Source organism: Varanus komodoensis, unplaced genomic scaffold, assembly GCF_004798865.1.
Source record: "Varanus komodoensis strain SLA01 unplaced genomic scaffold, ASM479886v1 scaffold14_1, whole genome shotgun sequence".
In the NCBI taxonomy this organism is placed as follows: Eukaryota; Metazoa; Chordata; class Lepidosauria; order Squamata; family Varanidae; genus Varanus; species Varanus komodoensis.
In genome coordinates, this window is record NW_025335438.1 from 25,705,933 (window position 1) to 25,732,492 (window position 26,560).

The 26,560-nt window shown below is 38.1% G+C and overlaps 1 protein-coding gene and 1 long non-coding RNA gene across 8 annotated transcripts in view; one reads left to right on the forward strand and one right to left on the reverse strand.

The window, feature by feature from the left end:
* Positions 1-2,958: 2,958 nt before the first annotated feature.
* RBBP8 (RB binding protein 8, endonuclease) overlaps positions 2,959-26,560 on the reverse strand; it is a 43,303-nt gene continuing 19,701 nt past the window's right edge. For 3 of the 6 annotated variants that reach the window (XM_044423804.1, XM_044423805.1, XM_044423809.1), the window contains exons 9-19: positions 24,690-24,778; positions 23,503-23,582; positions 21,586-22,450; positions 21,209-21,335; positions 20,822-20,913; positions 19,407-19,521; positions 17,464-17,634; positions 17,011-17,080; positions 15,513-15,609; positions 6,566-6,707; positions 2,959-3,511 (exon numbers count right to left, since the gene is read on the reverse strand). In XM_044423804.1, the coding sequence (XP_044279739.1) occupies positions 3,414-3,511; positions 6,566-6,707; positions 15,513-15,609; positions 17,011-17,080; positions 17,464-17,634; positions 19,407-19,521; positions 20,822-20,913; positions 21,209-21,335; positions 21,586-22,450; positions 23,503-23,582; positions 24,690-24,778 (1,946 nt within the window). In that variant the 3' untranslated portion in view covers positions 2,959-3,413. The remainder of the gene's footprint in view (positions 3,512-6,565; positions 6,708-15,512; positions 15,610-17,010; positions 17,081-17,463; positions 17,635-19,406; positions 19,522-20,821; positions 20,914-21,208; positions 21,336-21,585; positions 22,451-23,502; positions 23,583-24,689; positions 24,779-26,560) is intronic. The other 3 variants (XM_044423807.1, XM_044423808.1, XM_044423806.1) reach the window with 3 other exon arrangements.
* LOC123020309 lies at positions 5,067-19,414 on the forward strand. 2 transcript variants are annotated; one of them, XR_006414049.1, is made up of 3 exons: positions 5,067-5,189; positions 6,979-7,121; positions 19,038-19,414. It is a non-coding gene; the product is annotated as an uncharacterized LOC123020309 (long non-coding RNA). The 2 variants fall into 2 exon arrangements; XR_006414050.1 differs by lacking the exon at positions 19,038-19,414 and adding an exon at positions 16,905-17,470.

A 26,560-nucleotide genomic window follows, 5' to 3' on the forward strand; every position in this document is an offset into this window, starting at 1 on the left:
TGGATATCTCTAATGGTGATGAGGGTGAAGAATCTTCTTGAGGGCAGCTACTGGACACCAGTGGTAGTTGAAGACAATAATGGTGGAGGATCTTTCGTAGACAATGGCAGTGAAGTTCAGGCTAACTTGAGAGAGTACTGTGCTGAAGAAGGCAATGGTAAACTAATTCTGAATATTCTTATCTTGTAAATCTTGTGATAAAACAATCACAAATTAAATAAGAGATCGTTCCAGAAGATGGGAATCCCAGGTTGGAAAGCACTCAACCAGCTACTGGGGAAGAGTAAGGGACAAATACAAATAGCACTGTTGCTAATGACACAACTGAAAGGAAGTTTAAAGGTGAAAGTAAAGTCTGATGCTGGACAATGCATACAACTGGCAAATGGAATGTGAGAAGAAAGAATCAAGGCAAACTGGAAACCATAAGGCAAGAAATGGAATTATTATTTTTTTATTTTAAACTTTTGTACCCTGTCCTATACATAAAAGTCTCAGGATGGTCAAGCATCACAACACTTGGTGTGTGATATACTGTAAGAACAGGAACTCACACCAATCCCAGGTTTTCAATCTAATTTTAATGCTATTTGAAAGTTACTTATTATGAACAAGCACTAAGGGAACAGCTTATCTTACCAAGATCCAGTCCTAAGAACTGGTATACATATACACAGATACTTTGAGAAGGGCTTATTTATGCTACTGGATCATTCCACAAAGATATTATGACAGAACTGATTTAGGACAATCTTTCCCAACCTGGTACCTTCCACAAATGTTTGGATAAAATTCCTGTCATTCTAGTCATCCTGGCTGCACTAGGATCTGGAGGGCCACAGATCTGGGAAGTCTGGTTTAAGGCCAAATTTCAAGCCTTTCCATGTCCCTCATTTGATTACATAAATATTTGATTGACCATACTAGTAAATGAGCCTATTACCCTGTATAAAGGGGACACTCCATGTTTATATTATAAACAATCTTAATTTTAAAACCAACATCTTCAGTTCTTGAAATGAGTCCACAAAGAAACATCATCAGATTTCCCTCTCTGGTGGAATTGTGCTGGGCTGTTGGTGTGCCTGCAGACCTTTGAGGAACTTCTAAGGTTCCCCATCTGGGAACCCATAATCTTAACTAGCTAGCTTAACAAGGCAGAAAAGTTGTTGGTATGAAAAAAGGAGTAATCAAAAGCAACAATGTTGTAAATAACATTCCTTATAGTTGGTGTCCCCCACTACACCTTTTTAGGCCAGTATTTCATACATGTATTTAAGTAATTTTGTTTTAGATTTCTGCTGTATCAGAGATCATTTGAAATTTCAGCCAGGAAAGGAATTTATATTTTAATGCTTATCTGAAAGGAGGATCAGGCAAAAGTAATCACAATGTAGCAACTCCTCTTACACCCTCTTCTGAATTAAAAACAAACTTAGATAGGAAATTTTTAGAAGAATTGCGTAACCAAGAAATGGAATCAAGAGAATGGGCCAGTTTGCATCACACAACAGCGCAGGTTTAAGTCATTTTTGTACATACAAGCACAAGTCTTATCTTTGCAAGTCATGTCTTGTTTGCCTTTGCTCTCTTCAACTGCTTCCAGCAAGTATCTCAGGAGCCTTTGCAGGTCAGAAGGGCAAGACTTCTTGTTGCTAAGGTAGTCCACAATTGGCATCTAAAAACCCACCGAGAATGACCTAAGATCAGCTGCTTTGTGCAAATCAATCCCCCAAAAGCACACTGATCTAATGCGATTTGTGAAGATTGGCCATTGTATGCCCATTTCCTCAGTATTTTCAGTTGTTTTTAAATATGCCAATTGGGGCCTGTCTTAGAGAAAGAAAATCTGTGAGCTTCTGTAACTCATAGTGAATCACTACCAATGCAGAGTTAGCAATGCTTCAGCAGCTATGGTAAGGATTTACAAAGGGCAGATGTACTGTAGACTTGACTATGCTTCTCAGTCTTTGAAATTTGGAGTGTGAGCTATGACTAGTGGTGGGGCAGGTGCTCTTATAGCTTTTAGCAGAGAAGAGAGCAAGCTGTGGACAGGGAAGGTCTTGTAGGGAGAGAGGTATGGTGGATAAGATGTTAAAGGGAAGTAAAGAATGCTGAGGAAATGGGCAGATACATTCACTTCACTGTCAAAGTATTGCCTTTTGGTATTGCTGACTGCTGCCACCTTGTAACAGAACCACTAGGTAATTAGGCATGCTCTTAATTGTTCCTCACCCCTATGCCCCTAGGTCTGTGCTGCTGGGACCTGGATAACATGCTCTCTAGTTTAAGTTGTTTGCATGCTAGAGCAAATATTGATGCACAGGGCAGTGCCACTGACTAGTACACAGAACACAGTACACTTGGGGACATATGCAAGGCTTCTTGCAAAAGACTTGGCTTGCACCACACAAGCATCAGGTAAACCTTTTGTGAAACTGGATGCCAGATAAGTCTTTTGTCTGTGGGCCACATGTCACGTAACTTAGAGCTTATGTGCTTCTGGAGTCAGGAACTGACTCCTCTGAACAAAAATATGTACTTTGGGATGTACTTTAGAGAAGGCAATGGCAGACAGAGCTGCTGTAATAGAAAGGCAGCTGTCTGAGGACAGCAGACTCAAGCCCCTTAACAGCCCGGCTCAACAATATCCCCCCAGCAGCTTCTTCCTCTTCTTACTCAAGCAGCATGCCTGGGTGTCCACAGAAGCTGCGTGATCCCACAGTCCTTAGCTGCTTCAGCCTGTGGCCCCTTGTGAGCCGTTCTCAGAGCCAGAGCTGGGAATGCCAGAATATTGCAACTGGCCATGCCATGGATCATGCTATAGAAACCAATAAACGCCTATGTATAAGGAAGTTACACTGTGAATGCTAAGGCATCTATAGAGCAAGGAAGGCTTTGTAATATTTTGACTGAATTTGAGAGTTTGGAAAGAACACGTGTGGTGAAGAGTCGGAATTAAGAAAACACATTTTTATTAGACTTTTTAAAAAATTACAAAAAGCAAAGTGGCTACACATTAAGTTATCCAGTGCAAAACTGAAGCACCCTCTAAGGTCAGACCTAAAATTCTTGGGATCTTCTAAACCCAACATGAGCAGCTGCAACTTCCCTTAGCCCAAAGAAGATACCAATATACACCAGGTTTGAATGCAGCCAGCAGGGACCTGAACTGCAGGCTCTAATAGGCCCTCCATACTATGGGGTGCAAAATCAGAACAAGACATATAAACATATATACAAAAATTACTTACTTATACACACATATTAAATAGTTGGATTTAGGGGGATATATTTTTCAAATGATAAGGAAAGCCAATTTCTAATTTCTTGCATATTTATATTTTTATTGGTTATAAATACGAACTGAAACAAAAGGTTTATATCTTATATTTTCACAGTTTACTCCTCAGTTATGTTTTTTGTTCTTTCCCTTTTGGAGAAAACATCACATTATAAGGTTGTCTTCGTTTAGGCCGTGGGCAGGGAGAAAGGTCCTCTTTTATATAACCTAAGAAAAATACACACACAGACAAAAACCTGATAAATTTTCACCATGTAAGTTTGGTAAGAGAAAGTACTAGTAAACTGTATCCCAAAGAATTCCTACCTTCTTCAAATCCTGCACTAATTTCTTTTACATTTGGAGGCCATAAACAGCCTTTATAGAAAAAGTCAAATGTTAAGGCAATATTATTATTATATTGTATAATCATACATAATTGAGAAGTAAAAAATGTTCAGGGACTATTTTGAATGGGTTCAGTGTTTCACTAGCTTCGTCCTTAAGGTTCATACACCTACAAAAATGGAAAAAGCCTATCTATCTCCTATGACAATTTACAACTGAACAGTGTCTTGACATGCATTTATTATTTTCTTTTACAAACTCACACTAGAAATAAGCTTCTGATTCAGTATGCCATGACAGGAAGTATCTTGAATTTTAGCAGGAATAATTAGAAAGTCCATGCCTGTGAAACTATTGCACAATATACTCCGTGGTCAATACCACCAAGTGTGCAGGAAGCTATCTTCTTTGCCAGTTTAAGCTTCTTACAGCTATTATAGAACAACTTATTTTGCTAGATGTAAAAACAACTTTCTGTGTGCAAACAGGAAACACATTTGAATCTACATGGTCTTCAGATTTTTCAAAAAGTTCAGGAAACTTCACTAGTGTTGTATAGCAAGAATGAGGTTTATGTAGGGGAGGCCCTGATCCAATTTGCATCTCAGCCTTGGACTGATTGGATGGCTTCAGACAAGTTGTTATCACTCTGACCCAGCCCTGAATGTGTAAAAAGGAGATAATACTAGTCTTAATCCAAGGATTGCTGAGTCAAAGTTTGAAAAGCATTTCCTGCACTCAAGAAAAACTTTAAATAGTAAATAATAAAGATAATAAAAACAGTGAGAATCTTAATAATGGACAAAATGCATGGCTAATGGATTTAAAGTACTAATATACTCTTATGAGAAAAAAAATACTATAGAAAAGGGAAAACGACAAAGTGTAAAATCCACAGAAACAAATGCCCAAGCTCCCACTTGTTTTAGCAGTCTTGATTTGTATCCCTTGTCAGCTTTCAAGAGAATCCAAGGGCACTTAGTTGGTATGTATCTATTTCAGACAAATTGTGCAGAAAATGAAAATATTTGTCCATCAACAAAACACTATTTACAGGCAATACATGTTTCTTTATAGCAATAGTTTGCTACACTGGACAATGCTAGGCACGTACCTGCTGGAGATGTTTAAAGCAACATTTTTGGCTTAGGGCTAGGGCTTGAATATTTAATAGTCTGCTTTTACCCACTCAAACTATTAAACATGAGTGCATAGCCTATTAGCTGCTCTCCTCCATCAGCAAAATGCAAGTACTGGATTTTCTCTGCACTACGCATGTTAAAGAAAAAATACTTGAGGAGAGAAGTACTTCCTGATCTAGGCATGGAGGAGGCTGAAAAGGAACTGAGGGAATGGGTGGGAGCTCCTCCCTTGGATGCAGGAAACAGGAAGGGGAGGGGCTTCCACCCACCCTAACTCTTAGCTATAGAAACCTTCCAACAACAAGCTCCACACAGGTGCAGAGCCCATATGTGTGATCAGAAAGAACTCTGACCTGCCAAGTCACCACCTATGCATGCAACGGCTAATCTTCATTATTTGCAATGCAAGAGGAGGAGTGAGTGAATGGTCACAATGTATGATCATCTAGTTAGTAATTGTACAGTGAATATGGAGGGCTGGATTGTTTAGGGGCTGAATAATCCTTTGGCAAATTTAAAGATAAACCATTAGTTAATTGCAGGAATGTTTAACTGAACAATCCAGTACTCCAGGTTTACCAATCACCACTGTACAGCCACAACCTGGCTGATTGTAGGTTGTGATTAAAAGGGAAATTAATAAAATTAATTAATTAAGAATTAAGGAATGCACCAAGGCAGCATGCTTGCTCACTCCCATTTGTGCAGGATTATGTGTGAACTAAGTCATAGTTTCCTGGGATATGGAAACCCTTTACAAAACAATGAGGGCCAACAACATCATATGCCCACCTTTATAGGCAGTAAAGATATGGTAATGGTGGCTCAGGCAAGTTGTACTTGGATGAGAAACAGATGGTACAAAATGAAACTCAACTGAGCCATCTCCATGTTTCTTGTCTGTAATGCAGGTAGTAAATTATGTTCCAGACAGTCAGCAAAGGCAGGAAATAGCTGCTTGTGCATGCATTTCCCCCTAAAGAAAGGTGCCCCAAATAGTTGGTCCTGACTGGAAGTTCAGAGTTACAAAAATTAGGAATTGTCCATATATATGGAAGGAGCAAGCATGCATTTAATTAACGACATCTTAATAACTACTGCTCTTTTAATGTGCAATTGTTTGACGTGTTTCCTGTTCTTTGAATGTGTGATTGTTTGACGTGTCCTTCATAAAACCTTTAAATTAAACAAAAAGTATTTTAGGAGGAACCTGAAAATTCCATGCTAGTATTCAAAAGGAGAATGGAATTACTCTAGTTTTCACATGACTTTCTGAGAATGACAGCAGTGTAGCACTAACCTACAGTGCTCGTGCCTGCACTGCATACAGATAAAGCAATAATTCACGAAGTTTAAGCATGCATGAACTGTAGCAACTAGACAGTGAGTTAAAGAGGGTGTGGCACTCCAATAATACATGCTGCTTTTGAATATGTATACCATACAAGTATAAATTTTGAAACATATATGTTCCATTTAGATATTCATGTGCAAGATGTTATCTTTTTTCCATTCTGTGTCACCATTTCTCTTCCTAAAAACACCAGAAGCCATTGATTCTATCATTTAAGTAAAGGAAGCTTTTGTTAAGTGTTTGAAACACAGGAAATGTTTTTCAAGTGCTATAATTTTAAAGAAAGGCAGAACAGATTTCTTTCCTTTCTTTGGTAAGCTCTGCCGATCAGTGTTTCAGAGTCCTGATGTATTTGTTGCTACACCACTTGTGCAGTAAGAAGGACACAGAGCTCTTAGTTCATGCTTCCAGTTTTATATGCTATTTTTCTATACTTACCCCTTTCAACACACATTTGGGTAGAAGGGAATCCAACCTCCCAGAAATTGTCTGGTGTGTCAGGAGGAGCATAGCGAGATCGATGCCTCGAACAAGTAGCTATCTTTCTCTCTCTTTCTCCTTCTGGAAAGTCTGCATAATACTAAGAAAGAAACATTACACAATTTCAGCAACTAGAAGAGACATCTAAATCATAGTGCCAGAGAAACAACAACACTGATCCTCCTAAGAAGCAATGCCAGTCTGCAACAGAGACTAGCGCAGAACTGCATCTATGTACTCTCAGGTTTTGCCCTATGATTACTTTGAACATTATATTGTTTGGATGAAGAATGAATCCCATGCATCACTTTTGCGTTTGTGTGCAAATATATTTTCTGAGTGAGTAATAGATATGATTGGTCCCCAAACAGATCCACAAACTTAAGAGCCCCTTCTTGAGTATCTGTGAGACATCCAAAATGGCAGCTCTAAGAGGTTCATTTGGGAAGTGAGAAATGCCATCCCACTGATGTTGAGGAGTGGACAACGTAACAACAAACTATGGATTCTCAGGGTATGTATTTGACTTGTATGCTACTCCATTAGCCATAAGGCTTCCTGAGCAGCTCACAACAATTAATACAATTCATAATACATTTAAGCAACATTTAAGCCAACAATAAAAATAAAACCAATCATTAAAAATAGACATAAAATTAAACAAGCACTATATTAAACCATTTAAAATAACCTTAATAAAAAGTAAGGTAAATTTAAACTTAATTAAATAAGATAAAAATAACTAGTGCTAAAATCATGATATGGCAGTAGCAACAGGAGGCCATTAAAACCATTAAACCATTTGTAGAAAATGATGAACATTGGAAAAAATAGCTAAATATGAAATCACAACAAGCTACCTTGAAGCAACTGTGGCTGTTTGTGACATCCCATTGTGGCTGTTTCATGCAAACCAGGTCACTGTACCTGGTCACCTAACCAAGATTAGAATCAGGAAAATGCACAAGCTCATATACTCCCCTTCCTTTTTCCACTCTAGAGGTAACAGCGGTGCAATATTGTACTGATGCAAATGCTAAGCATTGTTCATTTTAACTAGTTGACAAGCACTAAAAGAAGTGTTTATGAATATAGGCAATAGAGGAAGTCTTAGCAAGATCAACCAGAAGCAAAGATTAAATGTGAAAACCTTCAGATGTCTTATCTTCCCCCCAACAGGACTCTAAGGCCTTCTAGCAATAACTCACAGAAACAAATACTAAGCACATTAAGCAACTTATCCTCTACCCACCCTCCTCCTACTACTACTACATTATTGCATTTATTGTCTATCTTTCTTCTTCTTGCAAGGAACCCAAGACATCTCAGAAAAGATCTATCAGGTAGGAGTCAAACTTTTCAGGGAGATCTGAAAGGAGGGACATATAATACCCTGTTCCATGGCAAATCTATTTTTCAGGCAAAAACACTTACAAAAAGGTATCTCATGATAAGGAAAATACTTTTACACTGTGAAATACTATGAAACTGAGTAATCTAAAAATGTTAAAAGGTGGGCTTTCAACATACTATGGGGCACTTATATGTTACTTTCATAATGAGAGTGCTTCCATAAGGAAGCACCATTCCGCTTCCCTACTATCACCCTGAAACTATACTGACCTTAGACTGTGACAGGGCGATATACATACCATCTCACTGAGCAGATGCCCATTGTCCTATTTCTATTATGATTCCATGTCTCATTTATTTAGTACTTCTAAATGTACAAAACTGCATGCAATCTTTTCCTTAGAACTCTTCATTATAAAGTCTGCGGCTTCAAGGTACTGAGTCTTGGTGACCTTTGGTTTTCTTGCAGCTCAACAATTTGAAGGATCTGAACACAATGTACAGTGTCTATTGACCTGAATAACAGCTAAATTGACAGGCACACACATAGGCTCTAGAGGACATTAAACAAGGAAATTATTTGACTCCTCTTTGCCAATGTCTAGGAAGTACTTCAATCCACACTCCCTGTCAGATCTGTATGATACAGAAATTGTACATGCCACAATGTTTATGCATCTAAAAATGTCATTCTCAAGAGTGAATTCATGTTTCAGTTTAACTAGAAATCTGATAGCATTGGATCATAAAAATTAAGAGATTCCATTAACTAGTCATTATCAAGAAGAAAAAGCATGTTTGTGTCAGTAGGGAAAAGCTATTTATTTTTTAATTTATATCACATCTTTCAACTAGAATAGAAGTCAAGACAGCTAACAATAAAATACGTCCAAAAAGTTAGAATTCAAAAATTAAAATAATTTAAAATGCACCCAATAAAAACAAAAATATAAAAGCACACCAGCAAGAAATACCCACTGGATTTAAAATCAAATTCTGAAATCCATCTAAAATCAGTTTAGATGCCAAAAGCCTGCCTGAATAAAAATATCTTTGCCTCACAGTGGAAGGATAAAAGAGAAGGAACTACCCTGGCCACCCATGGAAGGAAATTCCAAAGTCTGGAAACAGCCAAGCAGTGTTCTCAACAAGTATTCTTTTAATAGTTGTAGGACTCAGCAAAGAGCTTCTTCAAATGAATTTTAAAACTGGGCTGGCTCAAACAGGACAAAACAGTCTTCTACATAGACTGATCCCAAGCTGCATAAGTCTTTATAGATTGCAGTTTGAATTGTGCCTGAAATAAGACCAACAATAGTTAAGCTAGTGAACAAGGTATTCACCTGCCCCCTAGAGCTGGCCCTGGTCAGTAGTCCGGCTGCAGAATTCTAGGCCAGTTCTTTTTCAAACACTTTCAAAGGCAACCTATTATAGTCAGCCTAGAGTAGCCTAGAGTGGTCCAGTCAGTCAGACTATACTAATTCCCTCGTAATCGGGCCTGAGAGGAAGAAACCTCCATTTTACAATCCATTGCAGCTCTCCACTAAATGCAGAAGAAATACAGGTTTAAATACTACAAGTTGGCATTGCAATGCAAGTATCCTGGCTGAGGATGTCTCAAGGCCAAGTATCTCTACTTAGTAAACTTACTGACTGGTGAATTGTCCAGAAGACAAACAATGAGTCATCTTCATAAAACCATCTCTGGGATTGAGATGAGCATTATGTACAGTGTCAGTCAGCCTAAAACACATGATTCTTTTGGAAACTTTCCACTCAGGTGGGGACACACACATGGACACACGCACTGAGTTATATTCCACTGGAAAAGGAAGCCTGGGATAATTTCTTTGGTACAGGCACTAGAGTATAGTTCTCCCAGAAACTGACAGAGACTAGAGGAATTGTACTACAAGAGCACAGCTTTTCTAAGAACCAGATAGGCAGCTTAACGCAGGACTATGAATAGCCAGATTGTATTTTTCTGTTTGATTTCCCACTGGCCACTGAATTGCCACTTTAAACGACTTACTTCTTTGTGCTCTGAATCTGACCAACCTTTTTTTCATTCTACACATTCTACCAAACCTCTAATAAATTATATACGTTGTTTTCACCAAAATCAAGACTGCATGTTTTGGGGATGAAAGCAGGAAGGCTCAAAAGGGAGCGTGCCATGTTGTTTGTCATACTGATGGTGATTTAACAACCAGTCTGCATGCAATGTGCTGTGCAAAACCTATTAACCTAAGCAAAATCTGTTAAGCTGTTTAAACCTAAGAACGCAAGAGAGCTGCAAAGAGACACCAACAGGATCCTTGGCCAGTCATTCCCAAGGAAACAAGCATGCTTAGGGACAGAGAAGTCTGGGTTTGTTTTACCCTCAATGGTGGCAGGCCGTGCCACTTATTTATGCTGCACCAGCCTTTGTGGCTTAGCCAGGGTGTCCTTAGGTAACAGGTTCCAGAGCCTGATCATGTTACGGAATTCCAAAAGGGATGTAACTAAGGCATGAGTCGCCATGGCTATCTGACATCTCCAGAAACAGATGCAGCTGGTGCACAAAGCTCAGTTGTGAAAATGCACACCTGGGCTGAATGCAGGAACACACTCAAAATGCAAACCCGAGTCTTCAAAAGAAGTGTAATCCTTTACAACAAAGACAGAATCCCTATTCCCAGGCTTGTTTTTTCAACTGACTAAGAACACTATTGTCTTGGCTAGATTATGCTTTAATAAGTTTGATGACATTCTAGTCAAATACTAGACTAATCAGATACTGATTTAGAACTTAAGCAGCCTCCTTGGATTTCCTTGGATGGAAAGGACACCAGTCTTCCCTTAGATGTTCTGGGATACAATTCCCAGTATTACTGACCATTGATCAGGCTGGCTTGGGATGATGGGAGCTAAAGTCCAAATAATCTAGAGGGTACCAAGTTATGGGAGGTTCCACAAGTCAACATTTGCATTACACAAAAAATCTTCTGAAATTGCCTCTCAAAGAAAGAGGTAGTTAAAATATTGAGGGATGCTTTATCCATGTAAGTTCTTCATTTGACATTACAGTATTTAGGAATGTACAGCACAAGTAAAACAAAACAAAACATTCAACGTTTTTATATTGCCTCCAGCACAGGTCTTTTAAATAAAGTCAGTTCACACATTTATTTGTAAGTCTTTTTTAGGCATAAATTTTCCTACGCTCCTGAGATTTGTGGGAGATGAAGATGGGCATTGGGGCCATTCCCAACAAACCCTTCAGAGCATCCCATTTCTAATCCCTATTTAGTGTAGAGAAAAGGAGGAAGCTTTAATCTTGAGGAGGAAAGAAGGAAGTTTTAACATAAGAGCTGAAACAGCAACATTTTGCGTAGACATTTTTTTACATATAGCAGCATGCTCAGTACTGGTGAATGAAGCTCATGTAGTGCCTGAAACTGGAATCTGATTTCACTAGGCTAGGGAATATATCTACAAGATAACTATAAGTTAGGGGAAGAATTAGATATTATATAATGTATTGAACTAATTCCCATGCAGGATAAAAGTATTATCTTACTCATTGTGAATAATCTGCTATGGTACAGAAGATCTCCAGGGCTGGAAAAAGGATTGACACCCAGTCTCTACCAAGAAAGTCACTGCTCTGATCTTGCCTACACATCTATACACCAGGGGGACTAAGTACATCCCTTTCTGAATTCAAATTCCAAGCACTGGATTCATGCTCCATAAAAGAAAAGCCATGCTGGATGGCTTTATCTGTTGAAGACTACACTCAAAATCATGAGTGCTAATCAAGCTACTTACATTCAGATCTACTTAAGATACATACAATCCTATGTATCTTGCGGGAGAAAAAAATTCCTACAAATCCTAACATTTCCCAACTCGAATATGCTAGGTATAAAGGAAAGTAGAAACAAACCGCTATGGCCCTCTTGCCAGGGGCTCTACCTTATTCAATAATCTGTCCTGGTCTGATTTACTACTGTTTCACCTGAAGTAACCACACCAGTTTGATTTTAGCATTATTTTAAAAGAGAAAAGGATAAACCCCAGGATGTATCCCTTTCCCTTATAAAGAAGAATAAAATAGTTAATAAAAGGATCCAAAAGTAAAATGATTAAGACCCCAGTTCCTAAGAGTATGCAGGCTCTTCAGCACATTATTCAGCATAGAAAATATCAAAACTGTTCCTATTTTACATCACTTCAGCAATGCTTCTCCCACGGTCCAGCAGGGTTTTGTCAGGCAGAAAGTCCCCAGGCAACTTCATGTGTAGAGGGAGACAAAAGATCTACTCCAAACTGTCTCTTAGCAATAGGGTAATTCCTGACAGTTAACTATGGGATGACTTTCTATCATGCCTGGCATCTACCATCTCCTTTTCAGCTATAGGCAATCAAACCCTGAAAGGTTAAGGCCATAAAACCTGGCCAGTTGTCCTGGGGATAGCGCTCACCTCCTCCCATGATAAACCTCAGCAATAAATCATCCAAGCTCACAACCTTTGCTGTCAGGATTCACTGGGAGAATTAACAAAAAGGCAAGCCAATCCAGTTGATCCTTTGGGCTCTTACCTACAGACCTGTTTGGACAGACAGTTCTACTGCTCATACTTTGACTTTAAAAAAAATCTAAATATGCAAAGGATTGCATCCTAAGCATAAGTTTCCTGTCTAGCTTTACTACAGTTTAGAAATCTTCTGTCTCACATTCCATCATTTTGGTGTTTTGCCACTGCTGATACTCCACATATTTCAGTGAAAACATTCCTCTTGGATTGTTTATACAAAACACTCCTTTCCATAAATGCTTAAAAATTCTGCCCTTATGCGTAATATTTCTTCAATGCAGAAAAAAGGTTTCCCAAATGTTTTCAATCTCATCATTACTACTATGAATAACTCACAAAAATGTAACAAGAACCAAGTGCCTGGAGAGAAGAAACCTTGTACTGCGCAGAGACAGGAAATTAAATCTTTCACATATAACTCTTGGTACAAGACACAGAGCTGCTTTTATGCCCCCTCTTAATTCAAGGCTTCTAGATTTCATATATTTTGGAACCAAGAATTGAGTTTCCAAGTGGACTAGAAAGTAAACTACATACAATGCAGAAAAATCTACCACCATCATCCACTGATTGATGGAACCAAAGTTGCTTAAATTTGAAAAACAACATATACATTATTCATGTGTATTATTCGGCTAATGATGACATGCCAAAGTTGTAGGATAGTGGCTGTGGCTTCCTTTATGAAGTCAATATCTCTCATATTTGGTTTTCCCCTTCTTCTTCTGCCTTTGGCTTCCCATAGCATGTCTGTCTTCTCCAGGGAGTATTGCCTTCTCCTGTGCTCAAAGTATGACAGCTTCAGTTTTGTCATTTTTGCGTCTAGGGAAAGCTCCAGCTTGATTTGATCCAAAACCCCCTTGTTCATCTTTCTGTCAGTTCAGGGTATTCAAAAAGCTCTCCGCCAGGACCATGCTTCAAATACATAAATTTTCTTCCTTTCCACTTTCTTCACTCTTCACCTTTCACACACATACGTAATAGTCAAGAATATAATAGCGTGGATGGTCTTGGCTGTGGTCTCCAGTGAAGATCTTTCTATTTGATTATATGTTCCAGTTTCTTCACTGCTGTCCTTGCAACTCTCAGTCTTTTTTGCACTCTTTTGCATTTCCTTACTTGAGAACCAGAATGTATATTGAGCATTTCTAGTCTGAGAGCCAGTGTTTTGTTTTTCTTATTTACTGGCAAATAATTGTTAGGGTTATTCTCATAAGATTCCTCTTTGAAGAAATCTGTCATTCTTTCATCTCTTTTGTATAGGTATCCCACATATTCTTTCCACCTTCTCTTTATTTTCTCCTGGTCAGATAGTGTTTGGCTTTTAGCATTCCTAATCTAGTTTTGAATTTTCCTTTGATTTCTTGGATCTCTTGGATCTTTTGTCTTTCCTCTTTTGTTGTTCTGGTTGGTTGCATGAAGCATGTATTTGCAATAAACAGATTGTTGGCTTCAAATAATCCTAAGAGGCATTCTTCTGTTTTAGTGTTTTTTTTAAAGCTCTTGTTCACATTTTCGTCTAATATTAGATTCTCCTTCATCTTCTACCTCTGCATTCAAGCCTCCTATGATTTATCAGTATGTCTTATGTTGGTATGTTATCAATTTCTTCTTGAACACCTTAACATTTTTCAATTTCTTCTTCAGCATCTATTGTTGGACTTGGATGATGGTTTTATGTTGATAGGTTTGCCACAAATTCTGAAGGATAATATTTGGTTGGATTTTGTATGATAGCCCTTTACTGTCAGTGCTATATCTTGCCCTAGTGTTAGAGCCACTCCATTTCTTCTGAGTTTATCATTTCTGGTGTAAGACACTTTGTGTTTTCCTGATTGAAAATGTCCCAATCTAGACCACTTTAGATTGCTTACACCAAGTATTGTGATGCTTAACCATTCTATTTCCTGTTTGACAGTTTGCAGTTTGCCTTGATTCATATTTCACAAGTTCCATGTTCCAAATTATGTGTGTTCTGCAGCATCAGACTTCTCTTTCACCCCTGTACATGTCAGCCACTGGACTTTATTTTGGCTTTATCTAGTTGCATCATTAGTACACTGCTATTTGTACTTGTCCTTTGCTCTTCCCCAGCAGATTCTTGAGTGCCTTCTGACCTGGGAGTGTCATCCTCTGGCACTATCTCGTTTCATTTTGGATTGTTTCATCATAGGATGCCAAGGTAAGAGGATGCAGAAGTGGTTTGCCATTGCCTTCCTCTGTGTAGTTCTAACCAGAGTTAGCCCAGGCTTTACTGCCATTATCTGTGAAAGATCCTCTCTCTGCCTGTGTCACTTTGAACTGCAGGTGGTGCCCAATAGCTGCCCTTTAAAAGTTTTTCTGTCCCCATCCTCATTAGAGATATCAATTCTCCTCTGCCTATGTCAGTGTTACTTCTGAAGAGAGTAGATGCAGCTTAGTTTGGTGTCTCTGTTTGACCATTCCAGCTTGGTTAACGCTGCTAGAAGACTGGCCTAGTGAGATAGTCTGGCCTCCTGGCAGCATTCTGTCAGCTTCTCTAATACTCTTTGATACTTCTTCATCACATCAGCTTCTACATGACAGACTGTTAATTATTTGAAAATAGCAATCCTATTTTCCTAACCTTCCCTTTGCCAGAACAAGCAGCCTTGTTTTTTCAGTTGCTTCTTATAGCAGTTGGTTTCCAGTTCATTCTTTCCATAATGCTCGCCCCCTCTGAACATGCTCCAGTTCATTTACACTCTTCTCAAAATGTGGTAGTCAGAACGGGGCACATTTGCCCAGGTGTACCTTGACTATATGCAAGACGGTGCAAAAATTGCAAATAGGCTAGTATGAAAAAATGTAGTTCACTGTGCATCTTCACTGCATACATAATATGAATACATATTACATTAACTTTGTTTACAACTAAAATATAGGATATAGGTAAATTATTTTACTTTCTAAAAAGCAGAATATGGAGCCCATTGCATCAATTTACTTACTATTTCACATTCCTTACAAGTGTGACCAGGTAATTTTCTTCTCTCTTCTTTCTTCCGCACAACCTCAATATGAGGAAAATCTAATGCACTTTTCTTTCTAGAAAGTAAACAGAAATTTCAAGAATCCAAAACAAGGAAACTACACTAAGTTTAATGTTTAATTCGATTACATGATTGCTTTAACAAATTGGGTTTGCTATTGATTTGTGATTAATTATAAGCATACTTACTAAAAAAGGCATTATCATGCCACTATTCCAGCAGTTAGTAAAGCATTGCACTTTTGAATATTTTGCTTCCTTTTACATTTGTTGCTATTAGAAGACTAATACACCATGAGAAAAGGCCACTGCAATTACTTTTACTAACCTGGTTTGCATGATATACTGTGGCTCACCAGGAGTTTTTTAAGCAATACTGAGCTTTAGTGTGTGTCAGGTTCAATCTAAATTTGTAATTGGTGATTGCCTTATCACTTGGACACTAGAACTTATACAAGGGTTAAACAAACTGAGGCTTTTGTAAGGATCATTTGACCCTTGCTGAAGAACAGCCATGCTGGATCCGATCAATGATCTGTCTGGTCCAGCATTCTGTTCACACAGTGACTACAGAACCCCTCAGGGAGGATATGAATGCACCAGCACCCTTCTGCCTAAGCTCCCCAGCAACTGGTGTATACAGGCATACTTCATCTGGTTATGCATATCACACAGTCCCCATTGGTCAGGCTAAAATTGTACAGCAACACCCTGAATGAGGCTTGCATATTCAATAATGCAGTGGAACATGCCATGGCTCATGGAGGGGCGGGGTTAAATGGCCTACAGTGGACTAGTGTGTCATGCAAGCTAGCTTATCGACTTCAAATCTTATTTCAAAAGGACTCGATCACAAATATTCAACAGTATGGCACAACATGTTAACCTTGCAATCCACTAAACTGTGTTGCAGTGTTCATGAATTTTAAGACTACTGAACAAAACCTGTTGACAATGAACAGAGTCAGTTACCTCTGTGTGTGTGTGTGTGTGTGTTTGCTCTTGGAAGAGCAGTGTAGCAGCAGAGGCTAGGAGAGTGTGCAGAAGGTGGCCAGGGAACTGGCGAAGGCAAGGTAGGAGCTGGGCAAAGAAGCGAGGAGGACAGGAACAGCGGAGAGGAAGGGAGGCAGGGCCAGAGAGGCCCAGGAGGAAGTAGAGGGGCAGGGCCAGCAACCTCTGAGGCTTATAAAGCTGTGCTCAGCTCCTGCAAGCTCATTTGGCTCTTGGCAGAGCAGCAGAAGCTGGGAGAGTGTGCAGAGGGTGGCCAGAGAACCGGTGAAGGCAAGGTAGGAGCAGTGGAGAGGAAGGGGGGAAACTTTCCAATGTTTACTTTCTCTTTTTGAAATTATAGGTTTCCAATTTTTCATATCATTACTTCAAAAGAAAAAATGTGAATGCTTCTTCATGCTGCAGAAACCTGAATGTATAAAGAATATTTACAACCACACTGTAAATACCTTTCATTGTCTTTAAAATACGGTTCCACAAAAGCTTTCTGTCTGGCTTTATCTTGTTTGTTTCCATGGTCTGCAAATATAAATAACATGACATAATAATGCTGTCCTATGTGCATTCAAAATATGGCTCTTTATTTGCTATTAGTTGTTCTCAATCTATGTGGAATAGGATCTGATCACATGATTAACAGAACAATGCACACACAACACTGTGGTGTGTACCATACACAATTTCTATATTCATCATTCAGGTGTGGCTTGTCGGAGAGGAAAACAACCCTCCAATAACCCTAAAAAAGCCCATCAGTTCTTGAAGCATTGTTTCCTCTTCCAAGAACCCATGCTATCCAGGTTTGTGATTGGATGGTGATTATGGGAATTATGCCTTGGATGGCTTATTAGGATCATGCAAATGGCTTAATGAAATAGCAATATTAAAAAACTCATACATACTCTGTGTGTGCTGCTTTACTCTTAAAATCTCATTTTCTTCCTCTTCCTCTTGAGAAGACTCATTGTTGTTACATTCTGGGACACTGTCATCTTCCAAGTAGGATTCATACTCTTCATAGGTTGTCCGATCAAATATTTCTGCTATGCTGTCACTCTCTCTTTCCTCTCCTACTACAAGAATAAGTAGCAGGGATTGGTAGCATTATTCTTGATAATGGGACCATTAAAGGCACAACATATTTGAATGTTTAATAGAAATTGAATCTAACAAGTAGATTCTACTTTTAGCTTTACCATAACATATGCTGTTATATTATTATTCTACTTAAAAAGATGTACCAAAGTTATGAGTTATCTTGTTAAGGATTTCTGGCAGATACAAGTGTATAAGGTTAAAGTCATAACAATGATGAAGTCCAAATTTTGACATTCTTAAGGAAATGATTTTAACTGTTTCACTCCCTGCAAGAAGAGACAAAAGATTTAGGGAGGGCATATATCCTTTGTTAACTTTTTATTTGTTAATCACCCAAAGAATCTCAACTATTGGGCAGTATAAAAATGAAACAAACAAACAAATAACCTGAATAAATAAATATACTTGAATTGCTAAAACAGATGTTCTTGTGGGGGGGGGAGCACACTTGCTCAGGATACAAAGATAAGTTATTTTTCCATTGGTCTGTGCATAAACAGCACTGTAAGTTTGTATTATTTATACTACCACAAAGCAGATTGCAACAAAACATAAAAAACATACAGCCAAAATTAGAGCCAAACTTATTACAGCTTTAAATAAATATCATTTTAAATCTCAAAATTAAAAAGTAGCACCTGCATAGGTAAAAACCTTCATTGCCATAAAATCTTGGTAGAACAGAAATATTTTCGATAATTATTTACAAGTGACCATTTGGATGTCAGAAAAGGTATTTAAAAGTACTTGTGCCAGAACTGAAAAAGGTCTATGGCTAGTACAACACAAATCACTTATGTGGAGCTGAAGTATTTGGAACCAGGAACAAACTTCATAGGGGCAGGTAAGAAATAATGTACAGTATCAAATGGGGTACAACTGCTAATGTAAATTATATTGTATGAGCACATGCTGCTCTTGCTCAACAGCAAGGCTGTTGCTGATGTGTTAGAATAGTTTACAGTAGTGTGATGCAATTTATGTGAGTGGCAGTATCCCACTAGATACTGTCCAAACTTTTTTTTTTTTACAGTGAAATTTCTAAGAACTTGGTTTTGCCTTTAAAAATTATAAAACTTTAAAGTTTTCTTTGGCCCCTACCCCCAAATCCTTGCTATTGTTTTAAGTGGCACCTTGGCTGCTTTTATCAGCCCAGTAGCTTTCCTGGAACAGAATGACCTAACAGAGTATTAGGATATTCTGTTCCAGTGAGGCTGCTGAAAAGGCAGTCAAGCTGTCCACTGAGGCAGTAGCAAAGAAAGGAAAGAATCCTCTCTCACATCAATTGTTATCTTTAAAAATAATACCACTGCTTGAAATTTCTTAAAAGTTGCCCCCCAAATCACCACATATCTACTTTCTCTATTTTGTCTTTCAGGAAATTAATGGTCCAGTGACAAGGGGTAACCAGCCAAGCCTTACTAAACCCTGATAGTGGTGGCACATCTCAATTCCCAGGTTATCTAATTTGGCATCAGCACTAACATAAATTATGTTGCACTAGTATTAGTTACACCTAGCATAATATGAGTAGCTTTGCTGCATCAACTGGATTATGTGGTAAACCTGTCATAGTAGCAAATGCTGCTGCAGTTGTGCTGGTAGAGGTATCTTACATTAGTGCAATGTAATTTAGCTTAGCACTAGTGCTGAAATGGATATTGTACCAGGGTAACACATAAGCGGTAGGCATTCACTAATGCATTTCAGATCCAGGCTTTTATAGATCAAACAAAAATAAACTTACTTGGGCTATTTGCTTTTTTATCTTTTTGCTTTTTCATTCTTAATAGAATACTCTCACTGACATATGTATAGTCCATGTCCATAGTTTCTGCTCCAATTCTTGTTTGGGTACCTTCCTTCAAGCAAAATAGTTACAAAACAATTATAATAACTACATTTTTAAGAGACCACCATCAAATGTGTGATTTGTTAACCCAATGCATCTATACTAGAAGTTTTTAAAATGCTTTCAGGTGTGCTTCACAGGTATTTCTTTGGCAGTCTTCTTCACTTTTGAGCTGTGTAATATGCAAGCTGATGTTGCCCTTTCTTGGGTCTGGTTAAAAGTAGTTTGGGAGTTCAGTGAATTTCTACAAGTGTGTATGTTAAAGCAAGCCCTGAATTTTAAAGAAACATAAATGCTGAGATGATTCCTATCCGAATTATCTTTCTCATATGATAAAATTTATTGAGACCATACTTACCTGTCAAAACTTTGTGTCTGTTATATGCAGTTTGTATGAATAAATATATTTTCAGATTAGGCAGAAATCATTGCCTACCTGCAGTCTGTTCAAACCACATCTTACAGCATTCCCCCTCCATTTTATAGGTTTAATTCTCCAAAGTACTTTTAACTAAACAGATATACAAAAGCTTGCTACTGACACTAATTATAAAATCAGTTTGGAGAAATGTCAATTTATTTCAATATGATATTACTAGTGGCAGAATCTCACTTCAAAAGTTCCCTTCCAATCATTTTCCAAAACTAGGGCGTTACATTCAAGAGCTAAATATAACACTTGGATGTATCAAATCAGATTCATGTTAGCTAATTCATGTTAGCAATGTTTGAAGAAGGCAAGCAGTCAAAATAATCCAGTTTTTAAAAATAGCATGTTTAGTAAGCCTTTTCTAGTTCAATGAGTTATAATACTCCCAGTGAAATCAAAGGCTCAAAAAGACTTCCTTACTTTCTGAGTATGAGGCAAGGAAGTAGGAGTAGCAGTTCTTCTCTAAGGAATATACTTGGAGAAAGCAACTTCAAAACAGTTGTCTCTGGTTCTCTTCTCACAAGATGAAGGCCATAAAGCCTTGGCATGGCACCACAACACTATCCTGGTTTGTGGATACTGGGAACATTCCCTACACTTACTTTAATAATCTTCTGTTTATCCAGTACAGCCCATGCAATACAATAGGATGTCAATATTCCTCCCAATTTAGGGACTTAAAGGCATCTCAATTTAATTGCGTCCTAAGTTTAGCTTTTACTACTGTTTCTCAAACTAAAATTTACTTTAAAGAAAGGAAATATAATACATCTGTTTTTTTTTTTTTTTTGGGGGTCATGCTTAGCAGGTTAATAGTCTAAATCCTTTTTTGCTGCTGTTGTGACCCATTACATAGACAGAACATTTTAATAGTGCTTACTTTTGTGTCTATCAGAGTAACATCCATTTTGTATTGGGAAAGATCAGCTCCTGGATCTATACTCCACTGAACACTTTCCAGTGTGGTTTTATCTTCAAAAGAAAAGACAACTTGTAAAAGTAATGAATGAGAGTCACAGAACTCTAAATATATGCAGCAAGAAAATGGTACAAATAGTAACCAACAGCCATTACACAGTTCAAGTTATCATAAACAAGGCAAGCAGTACAAGAGACTGTATGTAAGAAATAAATTAAGAGGGGATCCCATTAAAGGGGATGGCATGTAAATGGACATTTTTAGTTGAGCACCACACCAACAAAAAGATAACCAGCAAACAACCAGACATTCTTATCCTTTTTATACTACAATGAATTTAAAATATACCTTGCTCACTGTAGAGCTGTGTGGCTTTCGTCCCCCTGCAAGGGTTTGGTTGAAGCACAGATGCTGGCTCACCTACTCCAAGTCCTGATCGTACTCTCTTAGTTGCTGGTTCAGAGTCAGCAACAACCTATCAATGCAAATTACAGTTTTAACAATTTCTTAGAACATTTTACCTTGGTCACTCTTCATGTTGACTTCTTGTACTAAATGTCTGACCTTGCACCCTAAATGCACAAATAAGCAATAGGAAAGTATCTTCTGTAAATGGTACACTATCTTCAGATACAAAAATCTTTAAGTTTGGCAAAGAAGCAAGGGAAATACTAGCTTTTCTTGGAAACTACAGATTATTATTGAACACTCAAATGTAAACCTACTTTCGTATCTTCAGAGGGACTGGATTCCAGGTCATCATTTGGCAAATGTGGATGACATAAGCCGGTTATTTCTTCTTTTATTTGAATTTCAGGGTCTTTCTCTGGGGATGCTTTGCTGAGAGATTTCAGGATTCCTTTCTGTATACTGGGATCCCTTTGTGAATCTTTGCTTCCAGTGATGACTTTAGATGAAGAATCTTTCAGTAGTTGTTGAAAAACATCATGAAGAGTTGCTTGGCTCAACTTGGTTTTGGCACTCTCAGAATGTATGTGGCTTTTTTCTCGACAGTGAACACCAGAAAAATGATCAGAAAGATCTAAAGGTTTATCCGTGATATTATCTCTATTGATAGCAGGAGGAATGTCAGCACTGGATGGGAAGGCATTTTCTTTTTCACAGCTAATCACATGCCCATTTTTCTCATCAGATTTCTTCCTTTTAGGACACCTGCTTCCTAATAGTTTCTGTTGTGTAAGAATGAAGCTACTTGTGATTTTCTCATCTTTCTCTAAATGTGCATTGGTTATGGATATTTTAGGCTCATCTGAATTCTGTTTGTGAACCACTTGCTTACCAGTTGGAGCCTGACTGATAACTGAGGTTACTTCACACCCAAGGTTAAGTGGTGCAACAAAAGAAACATCTTCAGATTTTGATCTCACTTTCTCAGATCTAGAAATAGAAGAATTGTTTGTGGGGTTGATTTTCAGATTTGACTTGCATCCTGTTGCTAACACAGAAGGGGAGCTACTGGTACTCATGGCCAAGCTGCTTTTTACATTGGCAGATGCTCCAAAAACAGGAGAAGGTACTTTATAATCCCAATCTATAGGTGGAGAAATGTCCTCAGATGGATCTGAAAAACTGAAAACAGTTAAAAGTTGAACACTTTTCTTCTGCTAATGGAAATTATAAAAATGGATTCACTGAAAAATGCAACATTTAACATAAGGCTCTGAGCAGGTCTGCACATTACATTAACATACCCTGGCAATAAGCTTTCTGAACAACCCATGATGTGTCCAACAGATGATCAGGCTCATTGTAGGATCCCAGCTTCCCTCACTTCTTTCCCAGTTCTTTCATGGTTATCGCAGGGAATTCTGTGACAAGATCAACTGGCAGCATTTTTCTCCTTTTGCCTCTTTTCTTCACAGAAATTGTGAACACCAAATCACAAATAACATATTGGAGAGGCTATCAGTCGTGGGCCACCTTTTTTGTTCAATTGCATTTCAAATGTATGCATTTTCAAAAAGTTCTGGTTAGACTTGCTCTCATAAAAGGTTGTAGCTTTTACTTTTCCACCTTCCCAAGCAACCAGAGACTTGGAATAGGGTAGAAAAATCCACTGACAGTGAGAATACTCAAGTCCACCCAAAAAGACAAAGGATCTTGCTATGAAGTGGATGATCTGCTGGATACCCCCTTTTGTGAGCAAGATTACTTGATTTCTCTTGACAGCTTGCCTTTTGATATTCAAGGAAAAGCTAACGAAAAACTCTTTGCAGTCTTCCTTGGTCAATATTGCAGGTGTCTCTGCACCTTGACAGCAAGCATCCTTCAGGGCATTACCAAGTAAGGCTGCCCATTTTGGGACCACTGAAATGCCCAAATACATACTTGCACAAGAGCAATTATAATTTTTAAAAAATTATGAAAAAATGTGTGCACATTTGAGGCACTGAAAAGAGTATAGAAAGGCATTTCTTTGAGGAGGTTAGTCTGTAACCAGGGTTCTTAGAGACAAGCATCTCTCTCTTTTTTAAAAAAAATATTTCTATAGTGCCCATTAACTGGCACAGTTCTCGATTTGGCAAGGACACCTGGAGAAAGGCCTCTGAAGATGGCCTCAAGGTATGATGAGGAATATGTGGGGCCAGCTGATCCTTCCAGTTTTAAATTCTGAAACTCACCCCATGTTGTCAGCAGTATTATTAGGACACCCATGAATCAACTGTTTTCTGGAAACTCCCTGTGCTTTGTTCCGAGACCCCTATGGAACAAGAATATAGTTTACATATTTGACAGATAATTCAAACATTTTGTTATTCCTGCTATGGCACAATATTTTTAAGGAACTCAAAATGCACACATTTACTTGGTTCCAATTCAGTGAGTCACAGGCATATAACATGCAAGCATATAACCCTTTCTAGAAAGAAAAAATATTACCAGCCAGCTCGTTAGTAAGATAGGAGGACCTGGACTGGCAGGCATGAATCTGCCTTTCAACCAGCTGTATAGAAGGCTGGCCTGGGGCTCAATCTTGCTCTGTTGGAGACCAAAGCTGGGTTCTGCTGTTTCCATCGAGACTGTGGATCAGTTCAAGTTTTCCTGGCTTCTGTGTAATTTCTCCCCAATTCTAAAGGGTTGAAATGTCTCTCTTAAGGCTTAGTTACTAGTAGTAAGAGCTTTAAGGTAAAATACGCTGGTATTGTGGACCTACCCACTTTTTGCATTCAGCCCCACTGTAAAAGTTACCCTTCAAGAGCGTCTACAGAATGGAATCTAATCCTCAAGCTGAAAGAGTTTGCTCACATCTGTTTTAGCTGGATTGGTATGATTTGCTTGTGCTTTCTAAGAGACTTTTTACTGTTTAAGAATAAACATTAAATCTAAGCCTCTAATGGATTCTATTTAAACCACATTACTGCAGTGAATAGAAAATTATATTTCGTCAAGCAAGAAATGTGTGGCAATACTAAAGTGTGTGACAACTGAATGCAACCATAGTGTTACACCACCTTCTACCATTGTGCTTGCTAATGAAACATGGTCCCCAAATCCTTCAGATAAATTTTCTTACAATATGATTACCAGACAAGTAGGAAACAGATATTTTTAAACTAAACATTATTATGGATAATGAAAAATTAAAAGGGAGGCTTTCAGCATATACATTCTTATTTAATTGTGAGGGAACTCAATATAAGCTATGATTATACTCTACATGTGGAGATTCCTTCATGGGCTCTAATTAAGTTGGAAGTAATTTGCTGAATCATTAGGTTTCAGCAAAAGCAAAATGAAAGATTACTATTTCCTATGAGGATTAATCTCCTAAATAGACTTGGTGACAGAACAGAAGAACAGTACTCACAAGCTCATCAAGCCCAAGGGTTTCTGCAACAACTACAGCCAAGTTAAATGGTGATGCTGCATCAGGACACTCATCTGTCACTTTTTCATCTGCATCAGTGGAAAATAATGCATAATAAAACCTATTCTACTCTTGATGGTAGACTTCATTTACTGAGTTAACTTATCAATATTTTTAAAATTCAACAACCATGAAATCTTTGAAGAATGATTTGTTTGACAATATTTTTGAGAGAACATTTTTGAATACTTGATAATGGGGCAAGTTATTGTAGACCTATCCCTTTCACTCATGTATCCTCCTATGGAATACATCAAGAAATTCCTTCACCACCATAAACTATTATCACCACCACCATCATCCCCATTAGCAGTGGTAGAAACAACAACATGAATCTGTCACCTGTAACGTACTTTCAGGGTGGGTCAGAACAAGAAGTATAATTATTTAATATGCAATACAGTTCAACAAAGAATAATTAAAGGCATATAAAATGTAGTCACAGAAACATATAACAGCAGCTTAAATTTAAGGCAGGTTAAGCTCAGAGGAAAAAGATCTTTCCTGGTATCAAAATAAATCTCCAGGGAAAAATTTCCACAGCCAGGGTGCCACTATTCCACCACATCACACTGCAGTGCAGTGCGACGTACCTACCAGTGACGGTCTGGGAGGTACGTCAGTCCTATTCTGGTTCAAGACTGTGAGGGCCATAAAGGTCAAAACCAGTACCTTTGGCCTGGAAATGGGACCCAGTATCCAGTTTCATTTGAAATTTCATTCTAATAATGATATTATAAATAGTAATAAAATATATAAATAAAATAGATGCTATAGAATATAAAACACCCCAAAAGTTACACCTAAGTTTTTGCTTTAAATTAAAGTGTGTCTAAGTTTTAAGCCTATTTCTCAATTGCTCATATCAAGAAACAAATTGACAATCTTATCTTTCCAAAGTAAAGTTCACAACAGAAAACACTTAAGTTCTTGAAAATTTCTGGTAGTTTTTGACAATTAGTGGCTTCCCATAAGAAGTCATAAAATGTCCTTTTGAGCAGACACCAAAAGTTAATGGGGTAATCTTTTTCAAAGCAAGAGTACATGTTCATTCCTTTTCAAGCCTCTGTGATCACTTTCTTTGGCTACAGCTTAATATACAGGCTTGGGTCATGTCTCTGCTTGTTCTTATCAACAATATTCTGTGTAATGGGCCTAGGAACCTAGTAATGGTCAATATAGAATACTTTCCACATTTGATCTGTTTTTCTTCCTCCCCCATGAAAGGTCTTCCATCTCACTGTCCTGACTAGGAGCCAACTCTCATCCCTTCAACGTTTTGCCCTGGTTTGCACAAAAGGCCTATGCATGGGTTGTTTAACCCACAAATTGGTGGATTTATGCAAGAGCCAATGCACTACTTCCTATGAGTCCTCCCCTTCTCTGAATCTAGCTAGATTCATATGCAATTGAAGAACCTCATTCCAGGGTTTATCTGATACAAAGTCCTAACTAGAATTTTGGGTTGTTGAGGAAAATGAGATTTAATTTAACAACAAACCTTTGGGCTATTTGTCCCTCAACAACCTAAGCCTGCACTTCAGATGCCACACCAAACAAACTAGAAATAGTATTTTTGCAATGTTCTTCTGCTTTACATCAACATTTATGAAAGCTGATCTAAAGCACAAGTGTCAAGTGGCATAGTCACTCACTGCTCTGCACCCTAACAAACTATGGGTTGTTTAATCTATAGTTAGTTATTTCATGCAATTTGGACCAAAAGTGACATGCAAGTTGTCAACTTCAATCCTACCTTTCTCTTTCCGCAGGATGTGGAGATTTGCAAACATTCTGTTTGAATGTTTTGC